The sequence below is a fragment of the Pinus tabuliformis genome, chromosome 5_2 (assembly GCF_031772625.1).
Source record: "Pinus tabuliformis cultivar Carrire ecotype Pingquan chromosome 5_2, CPIR1, whole genome shotgun sequence".
Taxonomy (NCBI): Eukaryota; Viridiplantae; Streptophyta; class Pinopsida; order Pinales; family Pinaceae; genus Pinus; species Pinus tabuliformis.
The window spans coordinates 266,949,010-266,974,822 of NC_142306.1; the positions used below are offsets into that span (position 1 = coordinate 266,949,010).

Genomic DNA, 25,813 nt, shown 5'->3' on the forward strand with positions numbered 1-25,813 from the left:
TCTCTCTGTGTGTGTGTGTCTCTCTCTCTTTACTCAATTGTCCCTCACTATCATCACATTTCCATACTTTTTGGGATCCAAATTACCTCCACCATGGGACTTACGTTATGGCTACATACTATAAGGGTTAATCACCACCCACCTCCACCACCTTTTCCATTCTATCCACTCAAAAAGGTTGCATCCATAGGCCATCCAATAGTACCCCTCCTTGTCACCACCAATAATTCATCCTTGATGGCTTCTCTACATAGTCCCCATGAAACCTCATGGTTGTCATACAATTATGGGATATAATTGTTGCAATAATATATGTTTCCTTTGAGTAGGTTATGCTCCACCTATCATTGAATGTGCATCATTATTTGATACATTCACAATGAGATTATAAATTTTTATGTATCATGAACATAATTGATTTTAGAAATTTTCTTTGAATTTCATGGTTTGACTCTTATAACTGTTGCAGGGTGGTATAACAAAGAGATTAGGTTTGAAAATGAGGGAAATACCCTTGTTGTTGATTATATCATCTACAGTGAGTTTTCTTGGCTTGAAATATAAATTTGATGCTAGCCTAAGCCGGAAATACCCACATTATGCAAATAAAATTGCATGTCACTGGTCCCAAGCCTTAATCACCTGATCCATGGTGAAAACGTTCTTAAACAAAGGTTTAAGGTTGTTAATTGAGATTTAAGGCCCCTTCATTTAATCTCATGTGGAAACATTTCATTAGACTTTCTATAGTCTAACCGCTCATTAACCTTCCTCTTGGGACTTTATTAAACCTTAATTAAAATTTAGTTAATCTTTATGCCCCATGCAGATTAACCAAACCCCACTCTTAACTTCGGTTATATTCAACTTAACCCATAAAACCTTTTAATTCCTTTAACCCTCTTTATTTCTTTTATAATGTTGGTATAATAGACATACACATAAAACACACGTAAACTTACCTTTTCACCTTTTCTCATCCTTGGCACATACTCTGATGTTTACCTTTATTGGGTTCACTCTCCGTCATTGATTTCACTCCATCAGATCAATGGTTGTCGCGTGATCTCCACTCGTCCTTTGGAACTAAAATAACTTTAACTCAACGTTGATAAAATTTCTGTGTCCACTTTTCCCCAAGCCTTATCAACTTCAACCTTCATCGTAGATCTTACCCAGTGATATGACGGTTGATGTCTTCCCCCATCAATAGAACTACTCAGTGATCTTGGGCTTTTTGATCTGATGGTCCACAACAATATCGGGTGAGCTACTTGCATGAGGATTACCCACCTGATAAAGTAGTTTCCTCTCTCCTCTGACGTGCTATGTGTCAGATGCTTAATGGAATCAGGTGACTCCCTCCTATTACCACTTACCACTTTTTCTCCATTGAGTAACCTGATTTCACTTATAATTCTACCATCCTTCCCTGGTTAGCGCCCGAGCTTATTCACAGCCGATGACTGTAAATCTTCGTCCATTGACAGCTACGGTGACTCCTCCAGACCTCTTCCACTAATACTTAAGTTAATCTCCACCATTCATTTCTTTTACTCCATCTACGCGACTTAATCCTGGCCTTTTATCCATACGCAATCTCGTTTGTTGATCTCAAAGATCTAATGGCTCTTATGTATCGCTACACTCTCTTTTGTTTCTTCTCTCTACTTTGGTTTTACATCGTTTCTTCAATGTTTTTTTGTGGTTCAGGTTTCTTACAATGTTCTCATCTTTAGTTTCCTGCCTGTGTATTTGACTTCACTCTATCCTTCTGTGGTTTAGTTCTCCAAAATGTCTTCTCATTGATCTCGACTTTCGCTTGTGCCTTTACGTTTCCTTCACCTTCACTGTAACAATAAAGGCTTCCTCCTGTACTATCGATGTGTATAAAGCCATAACACTTCTCTGTTATTCTTCTCTGTATTTTGCCTCCAGATTTTGCACCTGCAATCTATGTTATGCAGAATAACTGAAGATCATGCACAATCTATATCTCAATTACTCAATACACACACATGAACTCAAAGTCGAGTTGTTTGTATTAATAAATAGATATTTACATAAGAGTCTCTCACTCTCTCTCTCTCTCTCTACCCTGATCTTCTGTATTAGTGGCCTCTTTTTTCCTACCTACCTGCAGGCTTACAATCAAACCTTTAACTCACACCTCTAACTTGACTTGACTTGACTAACTCTTTCTCTGCCTTTTTGGCTTACATTTATACAAAAGGATTCTAAAACCAATTCATGGTTTAGATCCATAACCTTTTAAACAAAATCCTAAAATCTCTTCCTTATCTCTAAGGATCCTCTTTAATCCACAAATCATGAACTAACTCCTAATCTAAGATTTACAATTAATTCTCAAATCTCTCAACTATCCTAAATCTCTCATCTTCTCCAACATTCGAGAATATTTTCAAATATGCCTCATGATACTTAATTAAATCCCTATTCTATCTTCTCTCATTAAAATCACTCAATACCTTAATAATTACATTAATTCAACACTTAGGAAACCAACTTCATTAAAACATAAGACCCCCTATGTCTACTAAAATATGTTGGTTTTTCTTGAGCTGAATGCTCCTGCATCAAACTCCCAAAGTAGAAAATATTCATGATCTCCTAATCACATGGCTTCATATGTTGATAGAAAACCTCTTGGGTCCCAAAATTTAGTTTGTAACTGTCTGAAAGCTTTGCACCTTTACTGCTGCTGTATATCTGTTGTCTTCTGTTTCATCTTCCTCTCCTTATCAATCAGGTTCAAGTTCTGATTGATCATCCTTCCTGCTGCTGTCAATTCCCTCATCTTGGACTGTTTCATCATCAACTCCCATAATTCTTCAATCTCTGTCTCGAACACATCCTTGGACTGGTCCATACTATGCCACTTACTTCTATCTCTTTCTCCTTGTTTCTGGTTGTTGTTGTTGTTCACTAACTCTTAAAACTACTATTATTCTCTTTGAAGTTGTTGAATTCTTACTCTTACTCTTACTTTTTCTCCTATGCTTATTGCCTTCCTTTCAACCTTACCCTCTTTCATGATTATCTATTTTTGCATTGAATCTTGACTTTCTAGCATTCTCTCAAACAATTTAACATCTTTGTTCCATGGACTAAATTCTTCCACAAAATCCTATTCTACTATCTTTACTTGACTGGTCATCTGTGCCAAATTTCCTCCAGCATATGCAACTAAACATGCACTCACAAAACAATTACTAAAATAAAAAAACACAAGGCCTCAATGCTTCTTCTTCCTTTGGAAACACTTCAGTATGCTGCTTTGATTTCTCCTCTTCTATAAGCACATCAATATGTTGATTCAACCTCTTTAAAGAATTCTCTAAAGTACTCTCAAGACTATCAGTTAGTCTTCCCTCCACATCATCTGCTCTAATGATTTCCTTTTTCTCTTGTCCACTATAATGAACTCCTTCCTCTGTAATCACACTGTCATAATCTCAATTTCCTAGAAAATACTCTAGCAACTCAATTTTTCTGTGACTCTTCATAAGTACTTCATCATTACTTATGATTCTTGCATTTATAGACAAATTATCAGTTTCAAAATTACAAGGTTCAAAAATCTCAACTGTTACTTCACATATCAGTTCTTTAGACTAAATTTCATCTCCTTCTTTCATAAGAAACTTTTCCTGTGTTGTCACAGCTTCAAACATCAATGTATTACTAAATTCTTTGCACTGCAATAATTTACTACTTTTCTCATTCAAGAGACATTGCCCATCATTCTTTACTTCAGAGTTTTTACCTTCTGAAAGATACTCTTCCATACTTTTGACAACTTCAAAATATTTATCATCCTCTGCAAAACCTTTAATCACATCAAAATTATTAAATTCAATAATATAAGGTTTTACATTCTCATGTTGGTTTTCATTTGCCCAACAGTTCAGAAAATCATCAATAATTCCTTCTTCTTCACCTAGAACTTCACCCTGCTCTAGTTAACAAATAGAAACTTCCATTTCCAACTCAGCTTCTCTGATTTTTCCCATAAGCCATTGTAATTTCTTCTGTTTTAGCCTTCTCTGTAACTTATACCACTTCACCGGCTTCTTCTTCAATACCCAACCTAGTCTTTGGTTTTCCTCAAGTATCATCATTAATACATTGAGTTGTTCCTTCATCTCTGCAATATCTTTGTCAATTTCCTCTTGACTCATTCTCTTGCCATTTTCCTTGGCATCCTCCTTTTTCATTTTTCTTCTACTATGGTTTTCCTCAAAACCTCTACTATGACTATCAATAGTCATTTTCTCCTTATTTATCTTCATGAGCTCCTCACTCACTTACTATGAGCTGCATTAAAACCTCTGCAACAACAAGTCCTCCCTGCTACGACTTAGCTCACCAAACTTTCCTCTGTACTTGGTCTTTTGGCAAGAACTTGGTTCTTTATCTCTGGAGCCTATTTTGAGCACTTCTCTCTGTTCCTTCTAGGCTTCAACTCATCTGCATATTCTAAGAACACAATTGTCCTCTTGTGTTTCAATCATAATGAAATACTTGGTTCTGACCACCTCTTCTTTCACTTAAAAACTCTTATCAGCTTCCTTCATTACTTAGCAATTCTACCCACATCCTCTATGGAATTGCCTTTTTGAGCTACAACAAATCCCCTGCACTAACAAGTATCCTTCTTGCTACATATTCCTCACTAAGATTCTCTCCTCCGAGCTCACTCTATTAGCATTTCTCTGGTTCTTTCCTTTGGAAAGAATTGAGCACTCCTTGCTCTAGATTGATACAACCATCTCACCTTCTTATGTTGCTACTTGTGCAACAATATAAAAACCACAAACTCTCCAATATTAAAATAAAATTAAAGCAAAACATATCATCTCACCTTCAAGACATCTGTATGATCTTGTTCTACCATTCACCTGCACTTTGAATGGATTGTCCTCTATTTCTTTGCATCTGTAATCCTCCCAATATTCTGCTACACATTAACTCTGTGTACCTACTGTTTGTTAGATTAGAATCTGATCTCCTCTTTCCTGCATACACATCTTAAAATGTAACTCTGTTCTAAATTTCTCAAAGACATTTTACACAAAATTTCCTTATTTTATTATGGTATCAATTGTTTCAACCAAAATTCTGCTCTGATACCAAAATGATGCCAGCCTAAGCCAACAATACCCACATTATGCAAATAAAATTGCATGTCACTGGTCCCAAGTATTAATCACCTGAGCCATGGTGAAAACCTTCTTAAACCAAGGTTTAAGGTTCTTAATTAAGTTTTAATGCCCCTTCATTTAATCTCATGTGGTAACATTTCATTAGACTTTCTATAGTCTAACCCCTCATTAACCTTTCTATCAAGACTTTATTCAACCTTCATTAAACTTTAGTTAATATTTATGCCCCATGCATACTAACCAAACCCCACTCTTAACTTAGGCTATATTAAACTTAACCCATAAAACCTTTTAATTCCTTTAACTCGCTTTATTTCTATTATAATCTTCGTATAATAGAAATACACATAAAACACACGTAAAATTACCTTTTCACCTTTTCTTGGCCTTGGCACATCTTTCGATGTTTACTTTTATCGGGTTCACTCTCCACCATTGATTTCACTCGATCAGATCAACGACTGCTGTGTGATCTCCAATCATCCTCTGGAACTCAAATAACTTTAACTCAACATTGATAAACTTTTTAGCTCTACTTTTCCCCAAGCCATATCAGCTTCAACCTTTGCCGTAGATCTGACCTATGATCCAACGATTGATGTTTTCCTCGATCAATAGAACTACTCGGTGATCCTACGCCATAGATCAAAACCCATTTGATCCGACGGTCCACAATGATATCAGGTTAGCTACTTGGATGAGGATTACCTACTCGATAAAGCAGTTTCCTCTCTCCTCCGATGCGATATGTGTCAGATGCTTAATGGAATTGGGTGACTCCTTCCTATTACCACTTAACACGTTTTCTCCATCCGATAACCCGCTTTCTCTTATAAATCTGCCTTCCTTCCTTAGTTAATGCCTGAGCTTAGTCGCGCTCGATGATCGTAGATCTTCATCCATCGACAGCTGTGATGGCTCCTCTGGATTCCTCTTCCGCTAACAATTAAGTTAATCTCTGTCGTTTGTTTCTTTTAATCCATCTACTCAAATTAATCCTGGCCACTTACCCATAAACAATCTCGTCCATTGATCTCCAAGATCGAATGGCTCCCATGCATTGCCACACTCTCTTTTATTTTTTTTCTCTTTACTTCATCTTTTACGTCATTTCTTCAAGGATTTTCTATGGTTCGAGTTTCTTCCAATGTTCTCGTCCTTAGTTTCCTGTGTGTGTATTTGACTTCACTCTATCCCTGTGTGGTTTAGGAGTTCTCCAAACTGTCTTCTCACCTAATCTTGACTTCTGCTTGCGCCTTTACATTTCCTTCACCTTCACTATAACATTAAAGGATTCCTCCTATACTATCGATGTGTATAAATCCACAACACTTCTCTATTATTCTTCTATGTATTTCACCTTTTTATTCTGCACTTGCAATCTATGTTACACAGAATAACTCAAGATCATACACAATCTATATCTCAATTGCTCTTTTTTTGCTAATGCAAGAGTCAGACCTACTATTCATTAATAACAAATATAATACAGTGAGTAGTACAAAATTCTCAGACTCTGAGAAAAAGGATGACTGCTAAATAGAATTCCAACTTCCGAGGCCTAATACAACATGAAATTCCAAAGAAGGAAGGAAGGAAAAGGAGAAGGATCGAGAATAAACCCCTAAAATAGCATAAAAAATGGCCAAAAACTCACCCAAAAGCAAAGAAATGGGTTCTGAGGCCCGATAAGAGAACCTCGGATCCTCCGAAGAACCCCGACATTAAAAGACAGTATCGTACACTAAGAGATTCAACCAAGGGACAATACATAACCAACAAACGGTGAAAGAACCAAGCCGCCGGAGCAAACAACCCATCAAAAGCTATTCCATCTGCACTGTTGAAACACCCCGATGAGATCTGACGGTGGAGAAAAATATCACACCAACCAAAATATGCGGAAGATAGCATGTGATCACGGTGGTATACCATCCGACCCCAACGCCACATGTCACCTCTTGTGTGGGATCGCACCCAAAAATATGAAACCGCTTACCACTTGAGCGAGCTGCGATCAACAGAAAACCACACCTAGAAAAAGAAAACAGCTTGCCCATAATTGGTCAATCCACACCATTGAAACACCATAACGAGATCTGACGGTGGAGCACAATATCGCACCCACCATCCTGCGCGGAAGATAGCGAGCGATCACGGTGGAAATCCTCTTGACCCCAACGCCACATGGCAACATCTGAGTGGGATCGCTCCCAAAAAGAAGAAACCACTTACCACTTGAGAAGGCCGTGAACAACAGGAAACCACGTAAGTTGCGGAAAGAAAGACCAGGAAACGGTAACACTGGTTTCATAGTTGATAAGGATCCCCTTCTCCCCAATGTATGTCGCTCAGACCTATCGAGATCCGAAGTGCTAGGCATACAACTCCCACCTATTGGCCTGCCTTGAAGCACAATCCTCCTTGTCAATACCACTGTAGAACAACGGGAAACCTGGTAATCTTATCCGAACCAGAATCAATAAACTCCTTTGTGAGCATGTTGTTGAGCTGACCCCTGCTAGTTGACCATAGTTGTCTCCATAGCTCTCTTAAGGAACGAAGTTTTGTCATCAATAGCTTGGTTTTGACATTCCATTTTTAGCTTGTTGTTAGCGTGATCACACCAATTCATTACAACCCTATTATCTGTGCAGACAACTCCTTGGTTAGCTAGCAAATTTGCTAGCTTGTTGGCCCTTCTTTTCACATGTGCAAATCTGACTTTTCTCAAGCTCTGTAGATGATTGTGAATTCATTGGAAGACTTGAATAAGCCTTCAATTTGAAGAGGCTTTTCTCGGTCTTGTTCCCTATCTTATTCTCCTGATAGAGTTGATGACGATTTCGGAGTCCGCTTCAATGATAGTGTTATGTCGATTTTCCTGAACTAGGAATTAGAGACTTTGCTCCATGGCCATTACCTCTGCCATGTTGTTGGTAGTTTTTCCTAAGTTTCCATAAAAGATGAAAAGAATCTCTCCTTTGTTTTCTCTTAACACCCCTCCATGGCCTGCCTTACCCGGATTACCATTGGAGGCCCTATCGATGTTGAATTTGAGAAAGCCCTTTGGTGGAGGATGCCAGAAATCAAGTTTTGGGTCCCTCATTGACCCAACCATAACAAAGTCCTGAGTAACCAGTCCCTGCATGTCTAGCCTGCAAAGAATTCTCCAAACTAAGGCCAAGGGAGGGCTTGAGGGAAGATTTCTAATGTTGATACTAACAGGTTCCTTAATCTGTTTTAGGATTCTATCAAAGATGATCTGGGAAGAGTTCTTAACATTCTGGAATATCCTATTGTTCCTGTCTTTCCAGACATTCCAGATATTAAAACCTGGAGTAAGAGCCGAAGCAGACCCAAGCACTGCATTGCCTAAAAAGTTCTTTCTCCATTTGGAAAGGGTGTTGAAAAGGCTTCCCATATCTCTGTTAGAGTGGTGGAAGATGGATGCAAAAGAATCCCATAATCCAGAGGTGAAAGAGAAATTGTTGAGAAGATGCTCAATGGTCTCCTCTTGGGCTTCACAAAGCTGGCATCTGGAAGGCCCAAGAAATCCCCTTTTCCTAATATTATCCTAGGTCAGGATTTTCCTTTGAAGAACCAGCCATAAAAAGAGTTTAATTTTCATCTAGCCCAGATGCTTCCAAAGGTTTTGCTAGAGCCTATTAGGAGCATGGAGATCGAGCTCAAGGAGAATGAGTTTAGCCTCTTTAAGATTGAAGTTTCGTTCATTTTTTATTCCCCATCTCAGTTGGTCATGCCCACTAGAAACAAGGATTTTCCTTTGCTCCAACATTTTCCTCAGTCTTTCAGCTTTTGTTGAAAGATGTCTGTCCTCTTGGAGGTTTAAATTTCGCCAATTTCTCCACTTCCCTGCATTGTTGATTGGATCCCAAAATCCTTGACTTGGGTGGGCTCTTTAGCATCAGCCTTTGCCTTGACGTCTTTCAAGTCCTCCTGTAAGAGAATCAGTTCTTGTTGCTATCTTTCCTCCCAGAATAAGGCCAAGTCTCCCTCTCTAATTTCCCAAAAGCTATGGTCTTGAATCAATATTCTGTTATCCCAAGCTTTGTTCCGCATATGAGATCCTCTTATGTTCCCATCCATCCGTATGCGTTCATTGATAGTCCAAGTGCTTGCATATTTTTCTTTCCATGTGATGGCCCATTGTGCTTTTGGTTCCTTTATCCATCTCCACCAAAGTTTAACCCCTAGAACCTTATCAAGAATATCGAGATCATCTAATCCGAGGCCCCCGTGGTTTTTGGGATTGCAAATTTTGTCCCAGGTAACCAAGGCCCATTTATTCTTGTCCTCCTCTTTGCCCCAAATGAAGTCGCTTTGTATATTTCTCATTTGATCTAGAATAGCTTTGGAAGTAGGGATGGCCAAAAGCATAAAGACTGGGATTTTTTGAAGCATACCCTTTGTGAGGACTAATCTAACCGCGAAATTTAAAGATCTTATAGTCCATTTCTTGGTTTTGTCATGCAGCTTTCTGATGACTGGTTCCAAAATTCTTTTATGAAGTGGTTTAGTAGTGAAAGGCACCCCCAGGTATTTCGAGGGGAGAGAATCTCTTTGGAAGCCCAAAATTCTGGAAATGTTCCTTTGAATAGCAATATGAGTATTGAAGAAAAATATTTTAGATTTGGAAAGATTATCTTCCAAGCCAGAAGCCTTGGCAAAGTCCTTGAGTATTGAAGAAAAATATTTTAGATTTGGAAAGATTATCTTCCAAGCCAGAAGCCTTGGCAAAGTCCTTGAGGATTTGTTTGTAGGCAAGAGCTTCTTTAACAGTAGGTATTCCTTGCAACATGGTGTCATCGACAAATTGTTGATGGGTTAAGGCTTGACCATTGTCAGAGAGTTGTAAGCCCTTGACCTTACCCTCATCCTTTGCTTCCTTTATGGCTCTGCCTAGACCTTCAATCATTAGAATGAAAAGAAAGGGAGAAAGGGGATCGCCTGCCTGAATCCTCTAGATGGGGTGAAAGTCTCCGAGGGAGAGCCATTGAGAAGAATTGAAAAACTAGAAGAGGTGATCAAAGCCAGGATCCATCTTACTCAATTGTGATCAAACCCAAAAGCGATAAGAACCTCCTTGATATAGTTCCAGTTCAGTTTATCATAAGCTTTGGCAATGTCAAGTTGCATGATCATACCTGCTTTTTTCTTACTAGTCAGCGAGTGCACCACTTCATGAGCCTGGATAATATTGTTAATAATTTGCCTACCTTCCACATATCCTGCTTACTCCCCGGAAACTAAAGCAAGTAGGAGGGGTTTGAGCCTGTTTGCTACCACCTTTGATATGATCTTGTAAACTACATTTCATAGGGCTTTTGTCCTGAACCTATATGGGGTTTGAGCCTACTCCTATTTGAGGATTAGGGCTATGAAGGAAGAATTCAGAGCTTTCAGAATGGTTCTATGCTGCCTTGAGTCTTCAACTACTTGGAGAATATCTAGTTTGACAATATCCTAGCAAGCTTTAAAGAAATTGACATTGAAACCATCCGGGCCCAGTGCTTTACCCATTTGCATTACTTTTAGAACCCCAATAACCTCCTCTTCCGTCACAAGCCTGTAAAGGTTAACATTGTCCTCTCTAGTGACTATCCTAGGAATGTTCTTGGTGATTTTCTGGATATATTGATCTCTGTCATAACAAGTTTCCTGAGCTATGTTTCTGAATTGCTGGAGAAACACTGCCTCTATTTCTTCATGATAGTTGAGATTGTTTCCTCTTTCATCCTTAATCATAGAAATTCTATTATGTTCTCGATTGGCCATGGTGGATTTGTGAAAAAATCAAGTATTGCATTCTCCTTCCTTTAGCCACTGAATTCTAGATTTTTGTTTCCAAAAAAATTCCTCTTGACAACATAATTGCTCCCATTGTTGTTGATATTTGGTAGCTTGATCCTGTCTAGCTTTGTCATGGCCTTCTTTAATAAGGCCTTGGTTAAGTTCCCACAGTTTACTTTCAATGATGATTTTTTCCTCAAAGATGTTTCCAAATACAATTTTGTTCCATTCCTTGAGCTTTAGCTTGATACGTTTTAATCTTTTCTGAAGGATGAACATTTTGGAACCCTATATATTTAAATCTTCTTCCCACCACTTGGTTACATTGCTGATGAAATATGGGTGGGAAAGCCAGATGTTTTTGAATCTAAAAGGTCTATTTCTGGGTTTACCCAAACCCTGCAACTCCATTTATATCAGCCAATGATCAGAACCACCATAGGGTAGCACTCCAGCCATTATTTCCTTGTCATTAAGCATAAGATCTTCTGAGATTATGAATATGTCTAATTTGGAGGCTACTTGAGACTCTCCTCCTCTTTTGTTGTTCCAAGTAAAGATGCCATTGTGCATTTCAATGTCCACCAGTTTCATTTCATCAATGAAGGTCTAAAAAGCCACATAGTCTTTGCCTAGAATTCTAGTTCCCCTTTCTTTTCCATGATTGATCTAATCATGTTGAAGTCTCCCCCTAAGATCTAGGGTATACCCACATGTCTATTTCTGAGAGTCTCCAGAGAATTAAGAAGCTTTAGTTTAGCCTCCATTATCTGCGGGCCAAAGACATTAGTGACCAGATAGGTTTCCTTAACTCCTACTAGTTGAAAGATTGCAGATAGGTAATCTCTTAATGCCTTCACATCTATCAGGTCAATCTTTTGTGGATTCCATAGAGTGAGAACCCCTCCTGCCATATTCTCTGCCTTGACTTCCAGAAACTCAAATTTATTTAGCCATTTACTATGCGTATCTCTTATCTTCTGAATGGGAGATTTGGTCTCCTATATGAAAATCACATCCGGAGATGCTTGTTTCATTCTATTACTTAGCAACCATTGTTTTCTTCTGCTACCTAGACCTCTGATATTCCAAGAAGTGAACTTCATAATTAAAGATTAGTAAAGGAGTAATTGGATAGATCTTTCATCTTACCTGAATCTATCATCAGCTTTCTGCATTCCATCAACAGCTCATTCTGCTTCTTCCTACCCCTTTTCTTGTCAGGGATTTTGGGTGCTAGTACTGCCATATTTTTCATCGTCTTCACTCCTTCATTGACTTGTCTTTCTTTGTGATTGAGTCTGTTCAACCCTTTCATTTGGGTCTTCCATAAAAATAGCTACTGAACTCTGTTGAACTCCTCCGTAGGTAATGAGTCTAGCCCTTCCTTGGTTCCTTGATTCAAAAAACTTTCTAAATCTAGGTTTTCTTTCTCAAGGATTTCCTGAAGATCATGGTCCTCCATTTCTCTCTCACTTTAGGTCATGTCAAAATCCATCGCCTGTTCAGCATTACTCATAATAAATTATTTCATATTGTCATTATCTTGTATTTACTCCTTTTCTTTTTCTTTCTCCTCCTCCACTGTGTTTCCCGCTTCCGTTTTATCAGTATCTGTAGGATCTTCTTTTGTTTCAAGGGTTTGGAATATGTTCTGGTTATCGGGCTGCTCTTTAGCTTTTCTTTTTCTTGGTCCTCTTTTGTTCCCTTTGCTTTTGTTTACTACCTTGAATAAGCTCTCTAGATCCTTCGTTGCATTAGCTTTACTTTTCTCCTCTACCTTATTGAGGGGGCATTCTCTAACCAAATGTCCATGCTCATGACATTTGCGGCATATGAAAGGAATGTGTTCGTAATCTACCCTTTGTGTGCATTCCTCATCAAAAACTTCCAGAATAACCTCATCCAGCAATGCTCCAGGGAGATCCATCTCCACACATATTCTTGCAAAGGAGGTATACTTTCCCCTTCTTGTGGCCTCTGAAACTTTGACAAAACGCCCTAACTTGTTTCCTATTGCTGATAGTGATTCCATTTGTCAGTAATCGAGGGGTAAGAAAGAGAGTCTTACCCAAACCGGGACTAAGGTGAACGTTTCGCATTCCGGAACAAAGTTCATGATCCATGGCCTCATATAGAGGCCTGCAGCCGCAAAGAAGTAGGGGCCTCCTTCAAACACTTTGTCTTTGTCTTCAATGTTACCAAAAACTACAGTGAAAAAACCCTTGGATCCAAGATGTAGGTCAATGCTACTTTTTGGTTTCCAATGGTATTTGATCCACATTTGTAAAGCTTTTTCAGTGGGCCATAGCCCCATGAATTTACAAATGATTGCATATGTTTGCATGTGCTCCCCGTGCTCCTGCAGTGCTGGGTCATCTAAAGTAATTATGGGAATAACCACCGCTTTGGGTTTGCAGGGTCCCATGTGTGCTTAATCTTTAGCACTTTGCTCCCTGATGTCTTCCACATTCTCCACTGCTTCATCATACTCCCTTGCTTTGGTTTCCTCTTTCTCTTCTTCGTTGCTTCTCTCTTTCCCTTTTGAAAACTCTCTTTCAATTTCCATGGGCTTTTTCCCCCTGCCAACCACCGCCTGCTTGAAGGAGGGATTGGCGCTCCCCCCTATACGTCCTTCCATAACCTTCTCAACAAAATCCTAAAATATCTTCCTTATCTCTAAGGATCCTCTTTAATCCACAAATCATGAACTGACTCCTAATCTAAGATTTACAATTAATTCTCAAATCTCTCAACTATCCTAAATCTCTCATGCTCTCCAACATTCAGAACATTTACAAATATGCCTCACTATACTTAATTAAATCCCTATTCTAGTTTCTCTCATTAAAATCACTCAAAACCTTAATAATTACATTAATTCAACACTTAGGAAACCAAATTCCTTAAAACACAAGACCTCCTATGTCTACTAAAATACAATGGTTTTTCTTGAGCTGAATGCTCATGCATCAAAATTATTAGTCAATAAGTGTGATAATTCATCGTGGAAAAATTCTTATGAGAATGATGTTTCTTTGTATAATCCTTAGAGAGATGAAGGAAATTGAAAGGTAAAAACCTTGAGCTACTTTTTCTAGTAAGAAGAGAAAGATAAACTTCTAGGATGAAAATGATTGTGTTGAAGTTGGAAGTTGTCAAATGAGTGACCAATGAAAGCCATTTTATATATATGGAATAATATGCCATACTTCCATGTTTGGGAACAAGGTGCCATTTTGTATATTTGACATTTTTTGTTATTTTAATAGAAATGTATAATTGAGACGATTTGAGTATATATATATATATATAGATATAGATATAGAAAAGTTTTTTTTATTGATGACGAAGTGCTACATGCTAGGTTGAATTTGCATATATGTGGTGATGATGCACTATGACCTATGGTGAAGTGAGCACTCTGACATGCTACATGGTTGAATATGTTTGTCTTGGGTTTCCAAGGAATTTCAGTGAGGTATAGTCTGGTGATACATGTGAAAAGTATAACCTTGTGAAAATTCCCTTTAAATCTCATTATCGTCGAGAAAAGTGAGTGTTGCGATTAACTTGGAAAGTTTATTAGTAGTGGAAAATAAATTAAATTTTCCTAACACTCATCATATAAGTTGAATTTTCCATCATTAATAGAATATTATTGTGAATCATTGATAAAGTGACCCTAAAATCCTTTACACAACCGACTAGAGGAATCCCATAAAGTGTGCAACTACTTGTATGCTATCACTAACAAAATTAAAGACTAACAAAAATAATGATGAATTAAGATTATTATGTAATAAGATAAGAGATAAAAGAAATTTTTCCATTTCTTATTCATATACACATCAATTTATTCTTACAATATCTATACATTCCTACTATGCACCATGAATCTACATGCATTTTTTTTGGTTGTCACCAAATGCAATAGATTATTCATATTCTCTTTTTCCCTCCATTCCTTTCTAGCTTTACAATTTCCTATGTCCTTTGGTTGTCCTCCTTTTATTTTCTTTCCCATTGATATATATCCATCCTTTCTCTTAACTATCAGTTTGGAAGTTGGAAAATTGTAGTGGTTGATCTTTGCCATTTGTTTCCCAACCCATCATTATTTCCTTAAATAGGTGGCCCACCAATTTTCCATGAAGTTGTATAAGACACATGGAATAATAGAAAACCATGATCCATAGTGTTTTATCAATGTTGATACACTATAGTAGAAATCGCAGAGTCACAACATCATACTAGAAATGACATAGTCACAACATTGTAACAACAATGATGGAGTTATAACATTTAACAAAAAGGAAGAGTCATAGCATTGCAATAGAAATCATAGACTCGTTATAGCAGTGTATGAATAATGATGGATTCACAATACTATATAAACAAGGGAAGAGTCATAACATTGTAACAACAATGGTGTAGTTGCAACATTATAGTAGTAATGGTGGAGTCACGATATTGTAACAACAGTGGTGGAGTTTTAGCACTATAAAAGCAATGATAGACTTGAAACATTATAACAACAGGGTGGAGTCATAAAACTATAACAACACCCTTATTTCATCATCAATATTAACTAAAATCAGCTCATTCATAATGTTTTAGCTCAAAGTTGCTCTAATATCAATCATTGCCACTTATTTTTATAATTCAGAATAGGTATTTTAAAACAATGAGGTAAAAACCACGTGTATAAAATAAAATAATTAATCATAATAAAAAATTATTACTTAAAAGTGACATATACGTTTTATTATGGAAATTTTAAAAGATACATGAACACAACTCTTTGTTTATCTAAAGTATTTTCATGTAGATTTCATCATTAGCTTTTTTTTGCACTTGAAATTAACTTTATGGGTCTATATTTCATCATATAAACAAATATATATATATATACTCAACATATGATGAAAGCACTATATCTACTAATGAACTATAAAAGTCAACTATGTGCTTTGTAAAGTGATGGGTCCTTTCTTCAATAAACACATTTTATTTCAAAGGAAAATTGAATTCTTTACGAATTAGAATATGATACAGTAGTAAATTTAAATCTTCCTAAGCCATCTCCATGCATTGTAGTGACATTGTCCCCTTTCAATGAAATTCTTCCATACTTTATAATACAAAACCTCATGAAAAAATAACCTAAATAATTTCTGTGAATAACCATTATTGACTATTATTTTACATTTCTATTACTCTTTATGCATTTTATATATACATATTATATATTAACTATTACTCTTTATGCATTTTCTATATACATATTAACTAAAAAATTAGAAAGGTAACTTTTCAAAAAAATATACCAAAACATTAATGTCTATTCATTTAATAACATATTATTATTACAGTTAAGAAAATGTTGTAATTAAATTGGTTAACATACTTATATTTTATAAATATTCTTCAACACATATTCACATAAAACTATTAACATATTATGATTTATTTGAAAATACTTAATTTTTATAAAAAAATGCATCAACCACCGATCTCATAAAACTATTAAGTTTCCAAATTTTTTTATCACCATATTACATAATTATTTTTTCAATGGGTTGTAGTGCTGTTCACCTTATCAAGAGAAATTATCTATTTTAAACCATCACTTCTTCATCTCTAAGCCTGGTTAATTATTTTTTTCAATAAGCTGCAGTGCTGTTCACCTTATCAAGAGGAATTGCCTATTTTAAACCATCACTTCTTCCTCTCTAAGCATGGTTGAGACTTTAAATTCCGATTAGCTTAATAATTGATGACGATGATGAGTAATATGTAAATTAATATTTCCAAAATTGGAATCAGTTTTACACCTTCCATCATTTCTCTGTAAAACTGTTCAATTTATAAAATGAATGACACTTTTTTGGATTTCAATATTGCCACTAATTTACCGATTTTGATGACTTAAATCTTGAATGGTATTGAAATGTTTGAATACTATAAAAATTGGTATGGAAAAAATGCTAATTATATAAAAGTTGGGAATCTCTATTGGTAGAATTTGAAAATGAGATTTCGGTATAAGTTGAAAATGAAAGTATTTGACATTGTTATGGGACACTTTTATACCATAGTTATTTAAACGTTATTATTTTATTAACTATATTTTAAATTATAATTTTATTTTCTTAAATTAAATTAGATTAAATAATTTAAATTAATTATATTATTATTATAAAAATATTATTTTTATAATGAAAATTTTTTATGATTTTTGCAAGGATATTTAAAGGTTTTTTTTGGTTTCAATACAAGTATGATTATTAATATTAATTAAATATTTATCATATTTTCGTATATGACAACAATAATTTGGAAGAAGTGTATCTCACATATTTTGGAATCATTATCTATCACAAGCTCAATTGAAATCATGGCACTTAAAAGACGATAAATAGAGGATGCAAAACTAATTATAGACTTGAAAACAAGTGTAAATTATTATTCCTTTTATTTTATGGGGATGCAAAATTGGGGCATCTAGTATCTTGAACTATTCTTTAAAAAAATTAAAGAAAATCCAAAATTATTTTATAACCTGTAATCTCATAATTAAATAAAATACCCTTCTTACAAAACAAATCCTTTTTCCCATTGAGACCAAAATCCTAAAGAAATTAAATAACATGGAATACAAAAGTATTATTAAAATCTCCTTAGATTCCATCCAAAACCATCATCATTTTAATGGGGGATTGTAAGAAAGTTCTAATTCACGAGGCTAAATAAAACCATTTAATTCCCTTGAAGAAGTAGAATATTGACCTTAAACACCTTTATGAATCCTCTAACACAATGGACATTGTTTTGACTCCCTACTGTAGAGGATGACATCTCTTCTTTGAAAGACATTGAGGTTGGGGTTAAGAAAATCACTAATGGGAAAGCTAAGGACACCAAAATTTACCATGTTGAAAATTTTAAAATGGGAGAACTTATCCTCGTCCCGCACATATAAAACTTCTTTAATTTGGCAGTGAAGCAAGGCTTCCTTAAGCATTGATATATATGTAAGTATGTTTGGATTAATGGAATAAAGTGTGTTGTGACCTATGGTAGTCTCCAAATTGAACAAGTATCACTTGAGAGCTGCACATTTTTCTTCTCATACTTTGTTTTTCTCAATTTTAATTATTAGAGTATGTGGATTATGATAATATATAGAAAATTATCTCTATAAATAAATTGCGAAAATATAAATTTAAGGTAGAATTATATGCACCTTATGGAATCAATATAAATCTATAAAAAATTTATATGTATATTACGAAATTTACTATTTTAGACTTATTGTTGCAACCTTTATTTATTTTTCTTTAAATATCAATATGAAATTTTACTTTCATTTATTATTATTTCTTATGAAATAATTCATGAGTTCATTAGGATTGTAAATTTTTTCTAGCATTACCATTATTTAGTTTGGAATTACCTTATTAGTCCCTGCCATCTGGCATCCGGCAGGGACTATAGTAATCGATATGACCCCTACTTAGCATTAGTTCACCCCTGCCATCTCTGTTAGACGCTGGTTATTACAAAGTTTTCAAACGCGGGATTAACGCGCTGTGCTGGATAACCAAAGTTTTGTTTCTAACTTAACTTTTGCCATCTTATTTGGCCTCTTCCCGAGGCGGAAGAGGCCCGACCATAGCTTAAATTCGTTTTACACGCCTGCTGCATTCCGGCTAACCGTCAACGGGTTGTTTTAATGTTAACATTAATTCGTGATCTCATAGATATACAAAAAATAAAACAAGTGCCATGGTTATGCATGGGGATACAAGTGGCAAACTAATATCGAAACTGTTCTGTTCATCTTCGTCCGTGGCCACAGCTATGAAGCCCATCCAGTACTCCACAGCTTCTGCACAGATCCTTGTGAAATCTACTGCGTCTCTCGTTTGTGCTACATAAATCAATATCTGTAACAGGCGGCATCTACAACCTGCTATGTTGCAGTTCATCCGAATTTGAAAGCCATATCAGGAAAATACTTTGCAGACTGCAATGAAGTATCTGCTTCTAACGTTGCACAAGAAACCGGTGGTTCTTCTGCTTCCTTGCAACCGGTGGTTCTTCTGCTTCCTTGCTTTTGCTTGATCTGCTTCCTTTTCTGTCTTTGCATGTGTTACAGGTGGATGATGCAGCGCAGTTGTATTCATGTTTATCAGTAGCAGGACTGGGATGAGCAGAACCAGAAGTCGCTGCATCAGATAGCTCCGAAAGCGCGCATATGCTCAATCTAAACTGGCAAATATTCTACACACAAAAGAGCTTGCGTTGAGACTCGAGGTAACCTTAATCTTGAGCTACGTTTTCCATAACCGCTCAAATTTACAATTTTTTTACAAGGAATAAACATTTAAACATACTACTGTTACCTGTGAGAAGTCCGTCGCGGTCTCTAGTAATTCTGGTCCTTACAATGCCTGGATGGATAGAATTTGCTGTCACATTGGCCTTCATTTTCTGCATTCTAGACGGAAACTTGTTATTTTTTGTATTTTCTTCTTCCAAAGACGCGTGGCGGAAACCAGACCAAGACCAAAAGCATGGCGTTATCGATCGAGAACCATGAGAAGAAGAAGCGTGGCAGGTACAATAACTATTGGAAGAGAGGGGCGTCAGGAACAACAGAAACAAGAATAAGGTTTCTCCTTTCTTCCTTCCTCGAGCCCAAATCCCCCTACTCGGAAAGCTTCTTAGATTTCTTTTTTTATTATTCCCCCTGTACCTGGAAGTGAAGGGCCTGTGAATGAAGTGATTAGAGCTTTCTTTCTTACCGCATTTGATCAGTCTTCGTTTGCTTATCCTTTAGCTCCTTCTTTGCTCAGGATCTGCTGACATAGGAGCCACAATTCCCTTCCTTTTCTTCACTGTTCTGCCTCACGTCAGCTACAGAGGCCCGAACCTGTGAGGGCTTTTACAACTGCTCGCGTTTCAGGTTTCAATATCCCTGATCACAGATGCAGTCTTCGTTTGCTTATCCTTTAGCTCCTTCTTTGCTCAGGATCTGCTGACATAGGAGCCACAATTCCCTTCCTTTTCATCACTGTTCTGCCTCACGTCAGCTACAGAGGCCCGAACCTGTGAGGGCTTTTACAATTGCTCGCGTTTCAGGTTTCAATATCCCCGATCACAGATGTTAGCCTGATTACAGAGGTTACACTAGTTTCAATCTTGTTGCTCAGGTTTCAGGTTTCAATTTCCCTGATCACAGCTGTTAACCTGATGCAACCTTAGGTGGCCTGCTGTAGAGCTTGCATGTGTATGCTAGGGAGAGAGGTGTTAGGCACATGGCCGTCACGTAGGGCCCACAAGGTGGATAAAAGTTTCGACTTTCATTTTTATTTTTATTGACATCGTTTGGTTTTCTTATTTTTATTTAAATTTGAAATTTCATGTTGCATTGTCGTTTCTTAGTTGAGAGCTGGTACAGTTGAGAGCTTACCAGGGTTCTGCCCCATTGATTCACTCTTCGCCTCTGTCTCATTCCTTTTCGAGAGATCAAGGTAATTGGCACCAAACTTTGGTTCTGGGTCTTTGTTTAGATATGGCATTTTCATCTATAATCTGGTTGGTGGGTGTCGCTAATTCTCTAATTTTCAGTAATGGGTCTTTGTGTTTTGAAGCGGATTAACTATCTGTCCCTTTATGTAACTGCAACTAACTGATTAAATCTTTGCAAGTTATTAAGATTAGTATGATTTAGATTATGTATGTTCAGCATTTTAATTTTTGAAAAAAATCTGGAATCCCAACCGGTGCCCTCAATGGTTCGACCATGTTTTTTGGGAGATAAGCTGCCTCCTAAAACCGTATTCGCATGTGGTGGCCTTTGCCCGTCCTCATGGGTTCAGTCTTTTTCTGGGTCTAGCATATGCTCTGCGGTGTCATTATCCCCCATTGCTTGTATTTTCAGAAAGTAGCATGGTAACCATTGATCATTTTGAGGTATTTTCCAATTCTGGGGTGAACATAAAGCAGGAAGAGGGTTTGCTAGCCTTTAACAGTGCTGAGAACATTGTTCAGATGTAGTGTATTTAAAACCACCATGTGAAGAAATATCGATGCATTTTAGGGTATACATGAAATTTGAATGCTGCTCAAACCACGGGTTAACTCTATGGCCTGGACTCTGTCTGATATCTTTGGTTTACTCGTCTCTCATAAGATCAAGGGAATTTGCAATTCATCTAAATCCATGGTCTTCATCGGGCATAAAATATTTCTTCTTTAGCTCTGTAGGAGTGGTTTTGATCTGGTAGTTCATGGCTATATGTGCCACTGCCAATTGGTAGTTACAGGGCTCCGATTGATGTATCAGTTGCAGATGCAACATAGCATAAACAATAGTTGAAATGGTTTGGCTGAGCTTTTTTTTACTTTCTTTGGTATTGGTTCTTTCCCTCATGACGAGACCGCAAATATGTATTTTCAATTTCTTTCCAGGTGCTCAAGTATATCCCTCAATCATTATACTAACTCATCATTTGTGGTTTATCAGCTCAGCAACTATTCTTCTTTTGAAGGGGTGCTGTACTGCAAACCTCACTTCGATCAGCTCTTTAAGAGGACTGGAAGTCTTGACAAAAGTTTTGAAGGTAAGTAGAGGTTTATGTTTGCCTAAATGCATTTGGCTAAAATTTATTTATTTCATGTCTGGAGTGAGGGTCCTCTGCCTAGCCTAATGAGAGAATTTGCCATTGATCTAATATTTCCTCAACTTCTTGTAGGAACTCCCAAAGCTGTGAAAAATGAGAAGTTGAATGATGGTGAGGTACAGTATTACTCTATATCTCTTGGCAAGCTCTTAACCTGCAATAACTTATGATCATGTAGGTATCAAAGTATAATACATCTCTTGTCAGCTTACAGTGAGAAGTTACAAGGTTGTGACTATGTAGACATGCATGGAGATGCTGTATTGTTTTTATCAGCATAAAGAATGTTGTAAAAGACATTCAGAGTTGGTACATATTTCTATTCAAATATACATGTATAACTTATAATCATGTTATTGTTCTGTTCTTAGACAATATCGCTTTATGGTCCCGTCATTATAATTGCAATTTTATTTTGAGGGCAGAACCTATTATCAACAACATTTGCTTGGCTGTCCCCTTACAAGTGTAAAGGGTTCTACATTTGGTTATTGAAAGTGTGAAGCGCAGTAATGAAATCTGCAAGAGCATCTTTATGATTAGATGTAAATCTAGATAGTCACAAAATCAGATTTTTAGGTAGTCTCAAAATCGGATTTCTTTAATTCAGAAGGTTGTTTCCTGCTCTGAATTAACACCCAACAGGGTCTCTGCTTTGTTTTCTGGCACACAAGAGAAATGCCTTGCTTGTGGAAATACAATAGTGGGTTTGATCTGGTAGTTCATGGCTATATGTGCCACTGCCAATTGGTAGTTACAGGGCTCCGATTGCTGTATCAGTTGCAGATGCAACATAGCATAAACAATAGTTGAAATGGTTTGGCTGAGCTTTTTTTTACTTTCTTTGGTATTGGTTCTTTCCCTCACGACGAGACCGCAAATATGTATTTTCAATTTCTTTCCACGTGCTTAAGTATATCCCTCAATCATTATACTAACTCATCATTTGTGGTTTATCAGCTCAGCAACTATTCTTCTTTTGAAGGGGTGCTGTACTGCAAACCTTACTTCGATCAGCTCTTTAAGAGGACTGGAAGTCTTGACAAAAGTTTTGAAGGTAAGTAGAGGTTTATGTTTGCCTAAATGCATTTGGCTAAATTTTATTTATTTCATGTCTGGAGTGAGGGTCCTCTGCCTAGCCTAATGAGAGAATTTGCCATTGATCTAATATTTCCTCAACTTCTTGTAGGAACTCCCAAAGCCGTGAAAAATGAGAAGTTGAATGATGGTGAGGTATAGTATTACTCTATATCTCTTGGCAAGCTCTTAACCTGCAATAACTTATGATCATGTAGGTATCAAAGTATAATACATCTCTTGTCAGCTTACAGTGAGAAGTTACAAGGTTGTGACTATGTAGACAGGCATGGAGATTTTGTACTGTTTTTATCAGCATAAAGAATGTTGTAAAAGACATTCAGAGTTGGTACATATTTCTATTCAAATATACATGTATAACTTATAATCATGTTATTGTTCTGTTCTTAGACAATATCGCTTTATGGTCCCGTCATTATAATTGCAATTTTATTTTGAGGGCAGAACCTATTATCAACAACATTTGCTTGGCTATCCCCTTACAAGTGTAAAGGGTTCTGCATTTGGTTATTGAAATCTGCAAGAGCATCTTTATGATTAGATGTAAATCTAGATAGTCACAAAATCAGATTTTTAGGTAGTCTCAAAATCGGATTGCTTTAATTCAGAAGGTTGTTTCCTGCTCTGCATTAACTGTTTCCATTTATAAATAACTTCTGGTATGTGCAGATTAAGACACCCAACAGGGTCTCTACTTTGTTTTCTGGCACACAAGAGAAATGCCTTGCTTGTGGAAATACAGTTTATCCCATTGAAAAGGTCATTATTTTTCAATGTTACCTTGTCCACCTTTAGGATTAGATTGGGCAACCTTGCCCGGTATTAAGTTAAAGTAAAGATGATACTGAATCTCAAAAGTATTTCCTGCTTGAAGCATAGAGAAAGACACTTTTGGTTCAGTCGTCAGCATGTCTTCATTATGTTCATAGTTATGGGTTTTTTGTCAAATGGTCAACAAAGGAGTTTCTGACTGTAAAATCTCAACTCAGGATTAATAAACTGTCTGGTTGGACATGCTCTTTTGTATTGCAGGTTTCTGTGGAAGGTGTGGGATACCACAAGGCATGCTTCAAGTGTATGCATGGTGGTTGTGTTATCAGTCCCTCGAACTATATTGCAATTGAGGGCAGGCTTTATTGCAAACATCACCATGCTCAGCTCTTCAAAGAAAAGGGCAATTATAGCCAACTTATCAAAACTCCATATGTCAAAGAAGTATCAGAGAATTCAGTACACGAGTGATTATGCAGCTGAAGTTTGAGAAAATTATCTTTGGTGCAATTATCCCCATTTGTTTGTTAGCAAGGTGCAATGTACAGTTTAACATGACTATTGGGGACATTGGTCTTTGCACCAAAGAAAACAGAGGCCAGCACATAGCCTTCATAGGAAAAATGCTATGTTCCTCCCAAGTACTCTACGAACAAGTTTATCAGATATGGACCTATATATGTTGCACAGCTAAATATGTCTGCAAACAAAGAATTGATTATCATTCCCTTCCAAACAGATGACAGAATGGCCTTTAGCATTGATGGGTTCTGTATATTTGTCTCGACCTTTTGGCAGCACCAGTTGGTTTCAAGTCCTCGATATGACTCTTCAGCAGTATCCTTGCCTGCAACATTTGGTACGTCATCAACCTCTAAAGTCTTCTTGTATCCCATGGCAAACAAGGGGTTGAGCCAATGGAATTTCATCAGGCTCCAAACATTGGCTCATATATTGGCTCTGGAATATGGAGTCATTTAGGCCTACTTAAATCATTTAGATGACTGTGTGGATGTACATATGATTTTCTAGCACAAAATTTGATTAAACTTTTATGGGTACAATTATCATTGTTTTTTTTTGTGTGATTAGATGAAAGAAAACATTGAAAGCTAGTCCCTGAGAAAGAGTTTTTTTTTTGAGCATGTGGCTAAGCTCCTGAATATGGTTGTGGGCAGTATTTACTTTCATCATCGATGGATAAGACAGTGAGATTGTGGGACATGCCAAGCAAGAGTTCTCTAAGAGTCTTTTCACACAATGACTATGGTAAGACCTGCTGTTCCTACTTCGGATGTTCCAGCAACTGGGTAAACGTTTATTCCGAATTTTCAGGCAGGCTCAACTTGACGCAGGGACTCGCTGCGTCGCAGCTTCCCTTGTTAACTACAACATTGCCATGTGCATTAACAAATAAAGTTTGCTTTGGTACATGTTAAAAAAGTAAAGAATTAGGAATGATTATTGGTACAGTGTTATATGTGCAGATTATATAAATTGAAAGTAAGTTTGAGAAAGGGGAATTGAAAGTCATAAAATCTATATTTTTAGCGATAGTACAAGTTGCAATTATATTTTTTGCCATGGTACAAGTTAAAAAGAATAAGCATTGATAGTGACATAGCTAGTGTTTTTAATAATGATAATAAGTTGAAAAGAATTAGGAATGGGCATTGATATGACCAAGAAATAAGATTGATATGGTTGACATCTTATTAATATATAATACAAAAGGATTAAGAATTGGTATTGATATAATTGATATTTTTAATTGTAATATTAATGGAATAATATTAGAAATTGACAATTAATATGGCTAAACTTTTAATTATGAATTGAAATAAATTAAGAATTCATTAGATTTAGGAATTTACATTAATATGGTTAAATTTCCATTTATGATACAAATTAAAAAAGAAAAAATAAAAAGGATCTCGAGGAGAATTTTTTTTTTTTTTTTTAACTTAATATTTGGTATTATATGATGTTTAATGATTATATTAAATTATAAATATGATTTTTTAAAAATTAAATTATTTATATTTTATATATTTATGTGTAATAATTATGTAAATAAGGAAATCATATAAGTCATTAATTTTTTAATATTAATTTTCTTATATATTAGAATATTTTTAATATTTTAGAACAATATTTGGTTTATGTCATGTTTTTGTAAATCTCTTATTAGAAGTACATTGTTTTTTGGAAAATTGGACATTTATAATTAACTGAGTATGAAACTCAATA

General features: G+C 36.3%; 2 protein-coding genes and 1 long non-coding RNA gene across 6 annotated transcripts; 2 read left to right on the forward strand and 1 right to left on the reverse strand.

Moving 5' to 3' along the window:
- Nucleotides 1-18,906: 18,906 nt before the first annotated feature.
- LOC149158538 (uncharacterized) lies at nt 18,907-19,963 on the reverse strand. The gene is made up of 2 exons (XR_016261693.1): nt 19,412-19,963; nt 18,907-19,289 (listed from the first exon to the last, which is right to left on the reverse strand). It is a non-coding gene; the product is annotated as an uncharacterized LOC149158538 (long non-coding RNA).
- Nucleotides 19,193-22,315, forward strand: LOC149158539 (LIM domain-containing protein WLIM1-like). Of its 4 annotated transcripts, XM_089436256.1 has the most exons (5): nt 20,229-20,351; nt 20,454-20,542; nt 21,538-21,634; nt 21,767-21,810; nt 21,909-21,940. In XM_089436256.1, the coding sequence occupies exons 1-4, from the start codon at nt 20,295-20,297 to the stop codon at nt 21,782-21,784; spliced, it is 261 nt and encodes an 86-aa protein (XP_089292382.1). In that variant the 5' UTR covers nt 20,229-20,294; the 3' UTR covers nt 21,785-21,810; nt 21,909-21,940. The 4 variants fall into 4 exon arrangements, 3 of the variants coding, with proteins under 3 accessions (XP_089292382.1, XP_089292384.1, XP_089292383.1); XM_089436258.1 differs by lacking the exons at nt 20,229-20,351; nt 20,454-20,542 and adding an exon at nt 20,611-21,424; XR_016261692.1 differs by lacking the exons at nt 20,229-20,351; nt 20,454-20,542 and adding an exon at nt 19,193-19,322 and having other exon boundaries at nt 21,767-22,315.
- Nucleotides 22,316-22,372: 57 nt separating this feature from the next.
- On the forward strand, nt 22,373-24,167 carry LOC149158540 (LIM domain-containing protein WLIM1-like). The gene is made up of 5 exons (XM_089434028.1): nt 22,373-22,444; nt 22,655-22,751; nt 22,884-22,927; nt 23,462-23,551; nt 23,825-24,167. The coding sequence occupies exons 1-5, from the start codon at nt 22,373-22,375 to the stop codon at nt 24,032-24,034; spliced, it is 513 nt and encodes a 170-aa protein (XP_089290154.1). The 3' UTR covers nt 24,035-24,167.
- Nucleotides 24,168-25,813: the final 1,646 nt, after the last annotated feature.

What these genes read in the sequence shown, in the direction of transcription:
- LOC149158539 (XM_089436256.1), top strand. Translation starts at nt 20,295, where the DNA reads ATGTGTATGCTAGGGAGAGAGGTGTTAGGCACATGGCCGTCACGTAGG. An exon ending in CGTCACGTAGGGCCCACAAG is followed by an intron (nt 20,352 to 20,453) that starts GTGGATAAAAGT and finishes GTCGTTTCTTAG; the next exon opens with TTGAGAGCTGGTACAGTTGA. An exon ending in TTCCTTTTCGAGAGATCAAG is followed by an intron (nt 20,543 to 21,537) that starts GTAATTGGCACC and finishes GTGGTTTATCAG; the next exon opens with CTCAGCAACTATTCTTCTTT.
- LOC149158540 (XM_089434028.1), top strand. Translation starts at nt 22,373, where the DNA reads ATGCCTTGCTTGTGGAAATACAATAGTGGGTTTGATCTGGTAGTTCAT. An exon ending in ATATGTGCCACTGCCAATTG is followed by an intron (nt 22,445 to 22,654) that starts GTAGTTACAGGG and finishes GTGGTTTATCAG; the next exon opens with CTCAGCAACTATTCTTCTTT. An exon ending in TCTTGACAAAAGTTTTGAAG is followed by an intron (nt 22,752 to 22,883) that starts GTAAGTAGAGGT and finishes AACTTCTTGTAG; the next exon opens with GAACTCCCAAAGCCGTGAAA.